This window comes from Thrips palmi, unplaced genomic scaffold (genome assembly GCF_012932325.1).
Source record: "Thrips palmi isolate BJ-2018 unplaced genomic scaffold, TpBJ-2018v1 HiC_scaffold_2, whole genome shotgun sequence".
Classification (NCBI taxonomy): Eukaryota; Metazoa; Arthropoda; class Insecta; order Thysanoptera; family Thripidae; genus Thrips; species Thrips palmi.
The window spans coordinates 2952796-2965720 of NW_023144629.1; the positions used below are offsets into that span (position 1 = coordinate 2952796).

The 12925-nt window shown below is 51.0% G+C and overlaps 2 protein-coding genes across 2 annotated transcripts in view; one reads left to right on the forward strand and one right to left on the reverse strand.

Annotated features, from left to right (window-relative positions):
• The first annotated feature begins 33 nt into the window (after positions 1–33).
• On the forward strand, positions 34–5691 carry LOC117647356 (suppressor of fused homolog). The gene is made up of 16 exons (XM_034389076.1): positions 34–398; positions 637–729; positions 798–976; positions 1057–1285; positions 1359–1540; positions 1630–1843; positions 1915–2061; positions 2160–2361; positions 2465–2520; positions 2630–2709; positions 3645–3783; positions 3857–4038; positions 4128–4341; positions 4413–4559; positions 4659–4860; positions 4964–5691. The coding sequence occupies exons 1-16, from the start codon at positions 280–282 to the stop codon at positions 5027–5029; spliced, it is 2451 nt and encodes an 816-aa protein (XP_034244967.1). The 5' UTR covers positions 34–279; the 3' UTR covers positions 5030–5691.
• A 1087-nt stretch (positions 5692–6778) lies between these two features.
• LOC117646711 (neuromodulin) overlaps positions 6779–12925 on the reverse strand; it is a 50283-nt gene continuing 44136 nt past the window's right edge. Inside the window, exons 3-4 of the mRNA XM_034387841.1 lie at positions 7485–7606; positions 6779–7270 (exon numbers count right to left, since the gene is read on the reverse strand). Of these exons, the coding sequence (XP_034243732.1) occupies positions 7121–7270; positions 7485–7606 (272 nt within the window). The 3' untranslated portion in view covers positions 6779–7120. The remainder of the gene's footprint in view (positions 7271–7484; positions 7607–12925) is intronic.

A 12925-nucleotide genomic window follows, 5' to 3' on the forward strand; every position in this document is an offset into this window, starting at 1 on the left:
TGAGAAACTCTCACAACCCCCTTATTTATGATCAATCTTGTAAGAAATTATAATAGGTGTAGAAAAAAATCACCCGTGTCCTGAAGCTCCATTTCACGCTTTCGCCCCTGGCCATATTTTTAGAATGAACCTGTGGCATGAGCCACACTGGGAAGGAAAAACAAACAAAAACAACAAACAACAACAAGAGACTGCTAATTGTTTATGTTTTGCTGCTGCCTACCCTTTGGAATGTCAGTCTTTTGTGTTGTGTCGTCCTGATATTTCCTTTCCAGTGCCATGAGCCTACCCCCAATGATCGTGACCCCTCCGGGTCTGGATGCGCTGTACGCCCTGTGTAGGCGAGTGTACCCCAACCAGCCCAACCCTTTGCAAGTGACGGCTTTGGTGAAGTACTGGTAAGGACCGCTTGGGGTTAGGCCGGTAGTGGTACCTGGTTATAGAATCGAACAGTGGTACTATCTCGGTGGCAGAATGTTCCCTTTTCCATACCTTGTGTGATAAGCATGGACAGTTTCATTTATGTATTTGTTACTTGTTGATCGGCTGCTGAAGTGAAGGCATGGGCTGTCATCGACTGTTGAGTTTGATTTTGGCAATATTCACTATTTTTGTTTTCTCTTTTTAATTTTCCAGGTTGGGCGGTCCAGATCCTCTTGATTACATCTCCATGTATTCTCATCAAGGTGACGCAGAGCATAATATTCCCCCCCATTGGCACTACATAAGGTAACCATAGCTTCCTCCATAGCTGTTCTTTTAATAGAATCATGAATGACTTTTGTCTTGTTTTCCAGTTTTGGACTCTCAGACCTCCATGGGGATGGGCGTGTTCATGAAGGATCTGGTAATGATTCTCCCAGTGGTTTTGGTTTTGAGCTCACATTTCGATTGAAAAGAGAGCCAGATGAAACCTCACCCCCCACTTGGCCCGCTGCCCTCATGCAAGCCTTAGCAAAATATGTTTTTCAGTCTGGTGAGTAAGATATGCCTACAGTTACTTTGTAAACATCTATCAAAAATCCAAGTAAGATACTCATTTATTTTTTCTGGCAGGCAATACTCTTTGCTCTGGTGACCATGTATCATGGCACAGTGCTCTTGATAATGGTGAGTCTCGCATTCAACATATGCTGATGACTGAAGACCCGGTTTTGGGAGTCCTGCAAACACCCCTCGGAAGTGTCACATTTATTCAGATAATCGGCGTTTGTCAAGAAGAGTTGCAGGCAGCTCAGCGATGGAAAGGACAAGGGGTTATTGACATTTTAAAAAGAGTGAATGGGTATGCATCAATATAAGACTTGCAGAATTTCTCCTCCCTTTTTATGACTAAAATATATTTTTGCTCCTTCCAGGGCCGGCGGACCATGGCTGGTGACAGATATGCGCAGAGGAGAAAGTATCCTGGAATTAGATGTGTGTGTGCAGGAGGAAATTGAGTTGGGAATAGAGAGTGACGGGTCTAGTTTGAGTGGAGTCAGTGCTCGCTGCTCCTGGGTAGAAGCTGATCCAGACCAGATATCACCATGTCCCTCTGGTACGTCCGATAAAATCTGTTTGTCCCCACGTTAATTCAAAGCTACCAGTACTTTCCCCCTAACCTTCATTTTTCTTCCTTTTGTACAGATAATGAAGACAGTGGAGAAGGAGGATATCTGCGGGAGGGACCTGCTGTGCAGCCTGATAATCACAGTAATTCGTCGAGATTGCATGTTGATGCTCCCATACCACCCTCTGTATCAGATGAAGAACGTGTTCGAATCAAAGCAGAACTCAGGAAAGGCCTCTTAAATACTCGAAGCAAGGACAGTAACGATAGGCTTTCATCACCTTTTGATAGGTTGGTACATGCAAAAAAATTTTTTGGTTGATACAATTGAATTCTCTTATTAATCTGATATTTTCCTTCAGCAATGGCAACTCGTGCCGGAAAAATTCATTTGAGGATGTTGCACCTCAAGTTCTTGAATCAACTGAGTTGATGCGCACAAGAAAATTGGATGGACTTCACCTTACATTTAACCTTGAGTCAGGATTGCTACTCCCTCTGGCTATCCGGTAATGAATTATACAAAATTTTAATGAAAAGCTTTAGTTTTGTTTTTTGCAAGTTTTACAGTTCTAGCTCACCCAACACCTTATTTTTATTATTCTAGGGGCCGAGTTCAACACGGACGACATTTTACTTTTAAGTCAGTTTTAGGTGACACTGCCATCACCTTTGTATCTTCTAATGTTACTGGCACTTTTGTAACATCTGACAACCCATTTGTAGCCCATGGACCCTGGTTGCAAATTCTTGTGTCAGAGGATTTGGCACAACAAATGTCAGAGAGCTTTGATGGTCTCAGCAATGATGTAAGTGTTTTGCTTGGTGTTGAGTGATGCAATTCAGGATGTCATCTGAGCTGAGATGGACATCAAATTGGTTCATATTTACAATGCTTGTTTCCTTTTCCAGATCTTTCTTCCTAAGCTCTTTATGTGGAAAGAGCACAAACTGGCAATAACTATTGTGTCTGATTGAAATTTTTTTAACATGACTGAAATATTTTATTTATGAATTTTAAATATATGTATATTTATTCTTAGAGTAGGAAAAAAATTTAATTTGATTTTATTTCAGTATTGTATTGTATGGTACCCATGTTTCCTGTGCTGTTGCAGAAGTACATTCATTATCTCATCCTGTAGATGTTGTGTTAGGTATAGGTAGCAGATAAATAAGGCTTTGCAATATTTTCCAAGATAGATTTTATATAATTTTACAAAGTTAGAACTTGAAGACAGATAAACTTACAGTGGCAGTCTCTGTTGCCATCTCACTATGATTATTACGAGCAACATCTCATTGAAATTGATCTCACAATTGACTACTGTAACATGCTCGCTCCAAATGTCTGTGCTTTTATTTTCTTGGAAAGAAACATAGAAATCTATTAATGACATAAATTGTAGGCTTTTTAAATAACCTTATTTCTAAGAAGAAAATAAATAATAGATTAACAAAGCATAAGTTTGGAGAAAGTTTGATAGATTGAAAGAATGAGCAGAGCATCTATTTCATTACGAATAATGAAGGAGTGCCTAAGCACGGAATGATGAATTTAATCTCGACTCCATGTTAACAATGGTAATGTGAACACCGCAGGCCTGTCATACTCACAATCTAAACTCGTGACCTTATACATACACTGTTCCTGAAGGGCATAGATTTGTTTTTTAAATTCAAAAAGAAAGGTTCAGTGAGCACTTGACACATTCAACACCTTCACAGCCCTTGCTGCGCTAACAAACCAAAGGGCGTGTGTGGCTTAACAGTAAGGGTGCGGCTTTGCGGCGTCGTCCTGCTCGGGCTCCACCAAGACAAGACAATGCAAAATAACAACATAATAAGGCGTGAGCAAGGAGTAGTCCCAGCCGTGGGGTAAAGGCGGTAAAGGACTGGGGTTGCTTGCGCAAGGAGTATTCACAATTCACCCCATGCGGCCTGGACACAGACACAGCCACTCCGTTCTCTGGCGGCGCCTTCGTCAGTGGAAAAAATTCCAATGCTAATCGCATTGCACGGTGTTCCCGTTTCCATAACTGGTTGAAAATCGAGGAAAACATGACAAGACAACCGCAGCCTTTGAGAGCAGACCCGGTTTTGGGAGTCCTGCAAACACCCCTCGGAAGTGTCACGTTTATTCAGATAATCGGCGTTTGTCAAGAAGAGTTGCAGGCAGCTCAGCGATGGAAAGGACAAGGGGTTATTGACATTTTAAAAAGAGTGAATGGGTATGCATCAATACAAGACTTGCAGAATTTCTCCTCCCTTTTTATGACTAAAATATATTTTTGCTCCTTCCAGGGCCGGTGGACCATGGCTGGTGACAGATATGCGCAGAGGAGAAAGTATCCTGGAATTAGATGTGTGTGTGCAGGAGGAAATTGAGTTGGGAATAGAGAGTGACGGGTCTAGTTTGAGTGGAGTCAGTGCTCGCTGCTCCTGGGTAGAAGCTGATCCAGACCAGATATCACCATGTCCCTCTGGTACGTCCGATAAAATCTGTTTGTCCCCACGTTAATTCAAAGCTACCAGTACTTTCCCCGTAACCTTCATTTTTCTTCCTTTTGTACAGATAATGAAGACAGTGGAGAAGGAGGATATCTGCGGGAGGGACCTGCTGTGCAGCCTGATAATCACAGTAATTCGTCGAGATTGCATGTTGATGCTCCCATACCACCCTCTGTATCAGATGAAGAACGTGTTCGAATCAAAGCAGAACTCAGGAAAGGCCTCTTAAATACTCGAAGTAAGGACAGTAACGATAGGCTTTCATCACCTTTTGATAGGTTGGTACATGCAAAAAAATTTTTTGGTTGATACAATTGAATTCTCTTATTAATCTGATATTTTCCTTCAGCAATGGCAACTCGTGCCGGAAAAATTCATTTGAGGATGTTGCACCTCAAGTTCTTGAATCAACTGAGTTGATGCGCACAAGAAAATTGGATGGACTTCACCTTACATTTAACCTTGAGTCAGGATTGCTACTCCCTCTGGCTATCCGGTAATGAATTATACAAAATTTTAATGAAAAGCTTTAGTTTTGTTTTTTGCAAGTTTTACAGTTCTAGCTCACCCAACACCTTATTTTTATTCATTCTAGGGGCCGAGTTCAACACGGACGACATTTTACTTTTAAGTCAGTTTTAGGTGACACTGCCATCACCTTTGTATCTTCTAATGTTACTGGCACTTTTGTAACATCTGACAACCCATTTGTAGCCCATGGACCCTGGTTGCAAATTCTTGTGTCAGAGGATTTGGCACAACAAATGTCAGAGAGCTTTGATGGTCTCAGCAATGATGTAAGTGTTTTGCTTGGTGTTGAGTGATGCAATTCAGGATGTCATCTGAGCTGAGATGGACATCAAATTGGTTCATATTTACAATGCTTGTTTCCTTTTCCAGATCTTTCTTCCTAAGCTCTTTATGTGGAAAGAGCACAAACTGGCAATAACTATTGTGTCTGATTGAAATTTTTTTAACATGACTGAAATATTTTATTTATGAATTTTAAATATATGTATATTTATTCTTAGAGTAGGAAAAAAATTTAATTTGATTTTATTTCAGTATTGTATTGTATGGTACCCATGTTTCCTGTGCTGTTGCAGAAGTACATTCATTATCTCATCCTGTAGATGTTGTGTTAGGTATAGGTAGCAGATAAATAAGGCTTTGCAATATTTTCCAAGATAGATTTTATATAATTTTACAAAGTTAGAACTTGAAGACAGATAAACTTACAGTGGCAGTCTCTGTTGCCATCTCACTATGATTATTACGAGCAACATCTCATTGAAATTGATCTCACAATTGACTACTGTAACATGCTCGCTCCAAATGTCTGTGCTTTTATTTTCTTGGAAAGAAACATAGAAATCTATTAATGACATAAATTGTAGGCTTTTTAAATAACCTTATTTCTAAGAAGAAAATAAATAATAGATTAACAAAGCATAAGTTTGGAGAAAGTTTGATAGATTGAAAGAATGAGCAGAGCATCTATTTCATTACGAATAATGAAGGAGTGCCTAAGCACGGAATGATGAATTTAATCTCGACTCCATGTTAACAATGGTAATGTGAACACCGCAGGCCTGTCATACTCACAATCTAAACTCGTGACCTTATACATACACTGTTCCTGAAGGGCATAGATTTGTTTTTTAAATTCAAAAAGAAAGGTTCAGTGAGCACTTGACACATTCAACACCTTCACAGCCCTTGCTGCGCTAACAAACCAAAGGGCGTGTGTGGCTTAACAGTAAGGGTGCGGCTTTGCGGCGTCGTCCTGCTCGGGCTCCACCAAGACAAGACAATGCAAAATAACAACATAATAAGGCGTGAGCAAGGAGTAGTCCCAGCCGTGGGGTAAAGGCGGTAAAGGACTGGGGTTGCTTGCGCAAGGAGTATTCACAATTCACCCCATGCGGCCTGGACACAGACACAGCCACTCCGTTCTCTGGCGGCGCCTTCGTCAGTGGAAAAAATTCCAATGCTAATCGCATTGCACGGTGTTCCCGTTTCCATAACTGGTTGAAAATCGAGGAAAACATGACAAGACAACCGCAGCCTTTGAGAGCATGCCAAACAATCCAACCTCAGCAACAATGGAGGGGCAGTTTCAATGGGCGCCTGTTCGTTCTTTCAGCCTCGCGATTTTCGAAAGGGCGCAGACGGGAAGCATATTGGTGCCAACCCATGAAAATTAATTTGATGCGTCGTTTCTGCTACGAACTCTTTAGTAGTGACAGACTTTAAAGATGTTCCAACGTTGAGACACCGTGCAATGTGTTAGCATTAGCATTTTCAAATTTCACGGCGTTTAGATTTTTTTTAATGGGCGACTTTAAATTTTGATGGGTGGTACGATGGGACCATGCCGTTGCCATGGAGATTTTTTTTCATGTTTTGACCATTTGCTCAGAACATATACGATTTCTTGTTACTTTGATGAGCCAGGAGGTTTAGTTTTGAGGAGTGGCACATTTTTTATTTGAACCATTTTTTCATATCATTAACGGTTCTCGTTTTCGATTGTTGCAAATTTATGTTTTTCGCGTTTACGGAAAATTTCCACGATGAATTTTCGAAAAAAATTGGAATTTTCGTTTTTTTCATGGTTGAAATAGTTTAGAGTTGTTTATTTGAAAATCGGAGAGGGGGGGGGGGAAGAATCCACGGACCTCGGACAATAGGGGTTCTTGGGAACCCCTAAAAAAAACAGGAGAAAATGTTGGAAACAGGAACGACGGGGGGAAGGGAAGGGAGGCAGCCAACCACTGCCACTGGGAACATGGTGTGCAGGCGACGCGAGGGGCTCTTGTGCGGTAACGTACACTTATAGGAAAAAAATACGGGGCCGGCTTTGCATGGTTGACACTGCGAGAAACAAGGCGCCTCCGTCGGTGAGACGCAGGCTGCTGCAGGCTGCTGGACTCTTGGACCCCAGCCGCTGGAACTCTGGAGTGGGGCGCGCTGTTGGCCATGAGGGTGGGCATGAGGGTGGCCTGGCCTAAGAGCCTGGCCCGGCCTGGGGCTGCTGGGCTTCCCTGCTGGGCTTCACTGGTCGGCGGGGGCGTCCTCCTTGCGCACCTTGTGGCCCCTAAAGGAGGCCTGGATCTTGGTGGCCGCCTTGTGGAGGTCCGGGTCCGTCAGGTCGATGTCGGCCAGCTCGTCCTCCAGCTCCTTGGCGGCCCGGTCCTTGGCCTCCTGCAACGGCAGCAAGCAGAGCAAGCACGTCAGGGACACGAGGAAAACGAAGAACCAGGGCCGAGCTCAGCACTCAGCACCGCCTTTAAATCCAGGGGGATGCCAGGGTTTTTCAGTGAATCTAAAACCCCCTGGAAATAAAAACCAAGACGTCCAGTTGGCTTTCAGGGCGGCCCCCACACCGTGAGTGCGTCGTGCACGTCGTGCGTCTTACCTTGGCCTCAGTCTCCAGCTTGGCCATCTCCTTGCTCAGCTCCTCGTCGGTCTTGCCCACCGTCTTCCTCGCCACGTGGCCCCTGAAGGAAGCCTGGATCTTGGTGGCGGCGTGGCACAGCTCTGCAACACGACAGCGAAAAGCCCATCAGTCAAACTTGCTAATCTCCGCGAGACACGGTATCACGGTCCCCGCATCCCCGGCGCCACCGCCGCCAAAAGAACGCCAAACGCACATCGTGACGTCATTTCGTGTCAAAATGATTGCTTCTCGTCGAAATTTCTGGAGAGAAAAAAACGTTTTGACAGTTTTCTGGACGTTCATTTTGACTTTTTTTGGCCGCTTGACGAGTGTTTCGTGTTCTCTGGGCGCTCTCGCGCTCCGCTGCCGCGTACCTATCAAACCTAGATCAAAAGTGCTTCCAGGGATACCAGGTATGAAATCAATATCGCTCATTTGAATTCCCCAATTCCATCCGCAGCACAACGACCTCTTTTCAGTTCCAGGAAGGACTGAAGGGAGCGGGTCGTTTCATTCGTTTGGCCGTTCCAGGAAAATCGGAGTCTGGAAAACGAAGACGGCGTAGGAAATGGCGGGTAGTTAGGAGGGTCGGGGCCGCCCCGGCCCGCCCCGCCGGCCCACTGTTTCTTCTCGACGAGGGACAAATAACAAATACCTTTTACGGCCTCGGTGGAGTACGGAGCTTGGGGAGAAAAGGGGGGGGGGAGTTTCTTTGGAGAGGTGCACGGTGGGTGCACTGCCAACACAGTGGCCGAGTCGCGTGGACTCGTTGTTACTACGGGGTCGCGGGGGGGTCGGGGTCGGGGCTTGGGGTCGGGGTCGGGGTCGGGGTCGTTCTGGCCCTCGGAGAATGGCAATGCTGTAACGAGACCGCAACGGCCAGCCAGCGCGCCGCGGGCACTGCGTCTAGCGGCTTCAATAGTTAACGCGACCCTCACTTGTGCTAATTACTCCAACTGCCTCTCTCTCCCTCTCGCTCTCTCTCTGGCCCTCTCATTCTCTCTCTCTCTCCCTCTCTCTCTCCCTCTCTCTCGCCTCCTCCCTTGGCAGTCCCCACCCCACCGGAGCGCCGTGCTGGCTAGGCAGGCGGGGGGCGCTGGCGCGTGCGGGTTGCCTACTCACTCCGTCACAGGCGCTCCCCGCGCCGCTCGGCTCGGCTTGGCTGCCTTCGGCCCAGGACCCGCAGCATGACCAAGCAGTTGGCAAAGTTTGAAGAAGTGGCAGCCGCACGGAAGTACGGAATTTTTTTACAGTGCAGTCTCGGTCGTTACTCGGCGGCGCGTTATTGGCTCGGACCCGTTCGGGCCGCCACACCGCAACATCGGACGGCAAGCGGACGTCCCTCCTTCCTCCCGTCTCTGCTTCCGTACGTGACTACGTGACGTGCCCTGCCTCCGGATGCCTCCGGATGCCTCTGGCTCCCCGGGGCCCAGCGCGCCACGCCAGGCGTACAACGCCGCGCGCCGTGCCTCACCCATCGCTTTGCCGTGGCCGAGGCCCTGGCCGTGTGAACCGATATATACTGCGTTCCGGCAAACGCCCAGGGACCACCACCCGCCCAAACCCAACCCCACCCCACCCCACCCCGCCCCACCCCGCCCCACCCCGCCCCACCCCGCCCCGCCCCGCCCCGCCGCAGCCCACCCCGCCTCCTTGCCACCGCTGTGTCTTCCCGAGCCGATATCGCTCGGAGGGGATTTACAGGTTTATTGGTCCCCGTGATGATGGTCGTTCTGCCTCCTGCCGGCCACGTCTTGTCGTCCCGCTGGACGAAACGGAACGGGGACGGCCGGACGAAACGAGGAAGGCTGGCTGGGCTTTTAAAAATAGCGACAAATAAGTAAGCCGTACGGTAAGAAGATTAGTGCGTTACCGTAATTACTGTTTTTTGACATAACTTTTTTTAAAAAATACTTATTGGTTGCTTTACCCTGTGTATACCCGGTTCTCTCTCGCACCCATACGGGACGCCCTATGAGTGCGAGAGAGACAGAGCGAGACTCTCGGGCTCGGCTAGCTGGAAGGTTGCTGGAAGCCGAGGCCGGACGGCCGGGCCGACGCGGCGCGTCGTGGGGGGACTTTGTTGTCGTGCTGCTCGGCCTGCCCGGCCTGCTTCCGGCTTTTCCCGTGCAATCATCCGGTTGATGGCGCTGCTGCCGCTGCTGCTACTGCTGCTGCAGGGCGGCCTATTCCGAGTGGATTGCCGGCAGGTGGAGGTCGAGCCTCCAGGGCGGCCGAGCAAGCAAGACAAGACAGGACAGGACCGAAAAAAAAGCGTCTTGGCGCTTCTTTTTCCACGTGTGTGTGTGCGTGTGTGTGTGAGGGAGGGTGGCGGTGTGGTCGAACCGGGAGGCAATTAGGCGGCAATTAGAGAGAGAGAGAGGAGCGGGCATGCCTGAGGGGGAGGGAGCGAGACGGATGGGGCGAGCGACGCGCGCGGACTGGCCGGGCGGGGCCTTACTCAAGGGAAATAAGAGGGCCGTGTGGCCTCCAGCGTCCGGAACACCTTGACCTCCTTCCCGGCCGCCCCGGCCGCCACACCGCAAGACGGCTGCAGGCGGATAGCCCGCGAGCCGCCCGGGGCCTCGGCCGGCAGACTCATGCCGAGAGTCGTTCTCGTCGCTCTGTCTCTCTCGCACTCACGGGGCGTGCCGTGTGGGTGCGGGAGAGACCGCCCGAGCGACGCAAACGACTCTCGGAATCAGTCTGCAGCTCGGCCTACTCGGCGCGGGGCAGCGCGGCGGCGGCGGTCCCAGCGGGGCTCGGCGGCGTAGGCCGAGTTCCTCCCCAAACATTGATCGAAACGGGGAACGCCGTCGGCTGGGGCCCCGCCAGCCCCGCCAGCCCCGCCAGCTAGCCCCGGCGGGCCGCGCAGCACCGAGGACCAATTTGAAAGGAACGCCGTGCCGGCCGTGCCGGCATTCGGATAGCCAATAGGCACTTATGGCATCCAGTGCAGCGACTGCAGCCACTGCAGCGGGTGGAGCGCGGCAGCGCAGCAGAGCGGCCCCTCGTTAGCCAAACGGCCGCAGCGCACAATAGCGCGGCGCGTGTCCCAGCTTAGTGGAGCACGGCGCTGTGTCCGCCTGCCTGCCCGCCGAGCGGTCCGCCGCTCTGTCTCTCGCACCCTCACGGAGAGCCCCGTGAGTGCGGCAGAGACAGAGCGACAAAACCTGCCGGCCTGCCGGCCCTGGCGCTGCCCTGCTGGGGAAGGGAAGGGTCTTGCGGTGCTGGCTGGCCAGGGCCTGTGCTGCTTCGGCCTGCCGGGAGGCTTGGCAAGCCAGACCGCATTATTTATGAATGCATTCGAACGCACCAGCATTGTTCAGAGGTTGCGCCAGGAGCACCCAGGCAGGCAGACAGGCAGGCAGGCAGACAGGCAGACAGGCAGGCACGGCTCCCGGGGCGTGAAATGTGTGCCGCCCGCGGTGGAAAAGTTGAAATCTGCCGGAAGAAGGCGGGAAAAGGCTTCGCTCATCATCCCCTCGCCTCGCTTCGCCTCGCTTCGCCTCGCTTTAATCTCGGCGGCACGGCACCAGAAGCAGATGATCGAGCCAACTAGGGCTGCTCGGCCGAAGCCGAAGCCCTACACTGTAGGGCGCAGCAGCCATCGCCGGCATGGTACCGACGGCGAATTTCATTCAGTGAGCCACTGCACTGCAGGCGAGGAGACTGGCGGAGATGGTCAAAAGCCCGGCAGAGTTTTGGAGCACCAGAGTCGCTGAATGGCACTCGAACCGAGCGTGTGACCCGACCAATGGATTCCTCGTTCGGAGAGCAAGTTGTGAGCGAGAGAGAGCCGTGATTTGCGTTTTGTCTCGATGAGATTGTACACTGTACACGTGCGTACTCCGTAAGTCGCCCCGCCCCCGTCCCCGCGGGCCGTGTGTGCCGGCCGTGCGTTCGGGTGGGCGGGCCGTTACACTGGGGGGTATAATCTCCAGAGGCTATTAGCGCCGGGATAGGAAGAGGAAGAGGTTGCTGGGGCCCCATATGGCTCGGCGTGGCGTGGCACGGCGTGGCGGTGCACAACACTGCGAGGAGCTCTGGAGCTCAAAACGCGTCTAGATTTTTGTCCGCCTCCACCGGTCTTCTGGCCCACTGTGTGCCCCACTCTGTTACACTCTGTCAACCTCCGACACCTCCACCGCCTCCTCGCTGGCGCACTCTTAACTTGCCACTTTCATCGCCAAGGGGTCCGTGCGTGTGCACAGAGTACAAGGGCACGCCGCGATGCCTCCACTCTTCACCGCACCACTTCACTGGCCAACGGGTCCGGGGGGAAAGGGGGGGGGGCAACATCCCTCTGGAAATTGGAATATTTGGCCGCCGCCAATCCTTTCTGGGTGGTGCGACCTTCCCGCCCGGATCGCCCGTTGCCGCCCTGCCCGGCCAGCCCGCATCTCGGGAATTTACTGCCTTTATATTATGATAGAAACCCCGCGCGGCGCGGCGCCCTCTGGCGGCCAACAAAAGAAACACGCCGTCTCGGGGCCGCGCTGTTGGGGCGCGCTCGGCCGGCCGGCGACGCCGCCGCGGCTGCCCTGTTCCAGCAGAGTTGGCGCGCGCGCTCGGCCGGACGCGCGGAAGAAACAAATAAAATGACAGTCGTCAGAAACGCCGCGAAACAACAACTTTTCCCTGCGGACACACACACACACACACACACACAGAGAAAAGCGCGCTGCTCTGTTTCCTCTCGTTTTAAGTTTATCATTTCCTCCCCAAGTTTGGCGCCGTGTCGCTGGCCTGCCACGTGCGGCGGAAAGGGGAAAGGGGGGGGGGGCTGGTTGGCTGGCGTGGCTGCGGGCCCAACTTGCAGCATCAGTGTCAGTCAGCTATATTCCGAGCCAATATAATGGCGGCAGCGCCCCGCCGCGCCACACACCGTCACAGTCACAAAATGTGGCAACGAATCATAAAAAAAAGGGAAGAGGGCACACACGGTGAGCACACAATGAAAATGCGAACGGCCGGCCGGACAGGAGAGAGAGAGAGGGGGGGGGGTTGACAGAGAGACAGACAGAGACAGAGCGAGACAGCACTGGCCAAAACTTTCATGGTGCACTGCCCGATGATTTTTGCAGCGTTGTTTATGTGGGACGTAAAAACATAAAAATAAAAAAAAGGATGGTTGAGCCTGGAAGGGATCAAGGGGCCAGGTGGGTAGAGGGAGGATGCCGGGGGTTGATCGGGGGGAGGGGGGCTGCGCGTAGGCGGAGACCGGGGGGGGGGGGGGGAGGTTTCCGCCCCAGTTGCAAGCCGGCGGGCCATGTGAAACCGGCTCACCTGAAGACGGAGAGAGACAGAGAGAGGGGAAAAAAAAGAGCGGGAACAAAATGGCAAGCTGCTTTTCCTCCTCCGTCCCTTAGGATAATGTTGGTCTGGAGCGCCGTAATAATATTTGGGGCTTTCCTCGA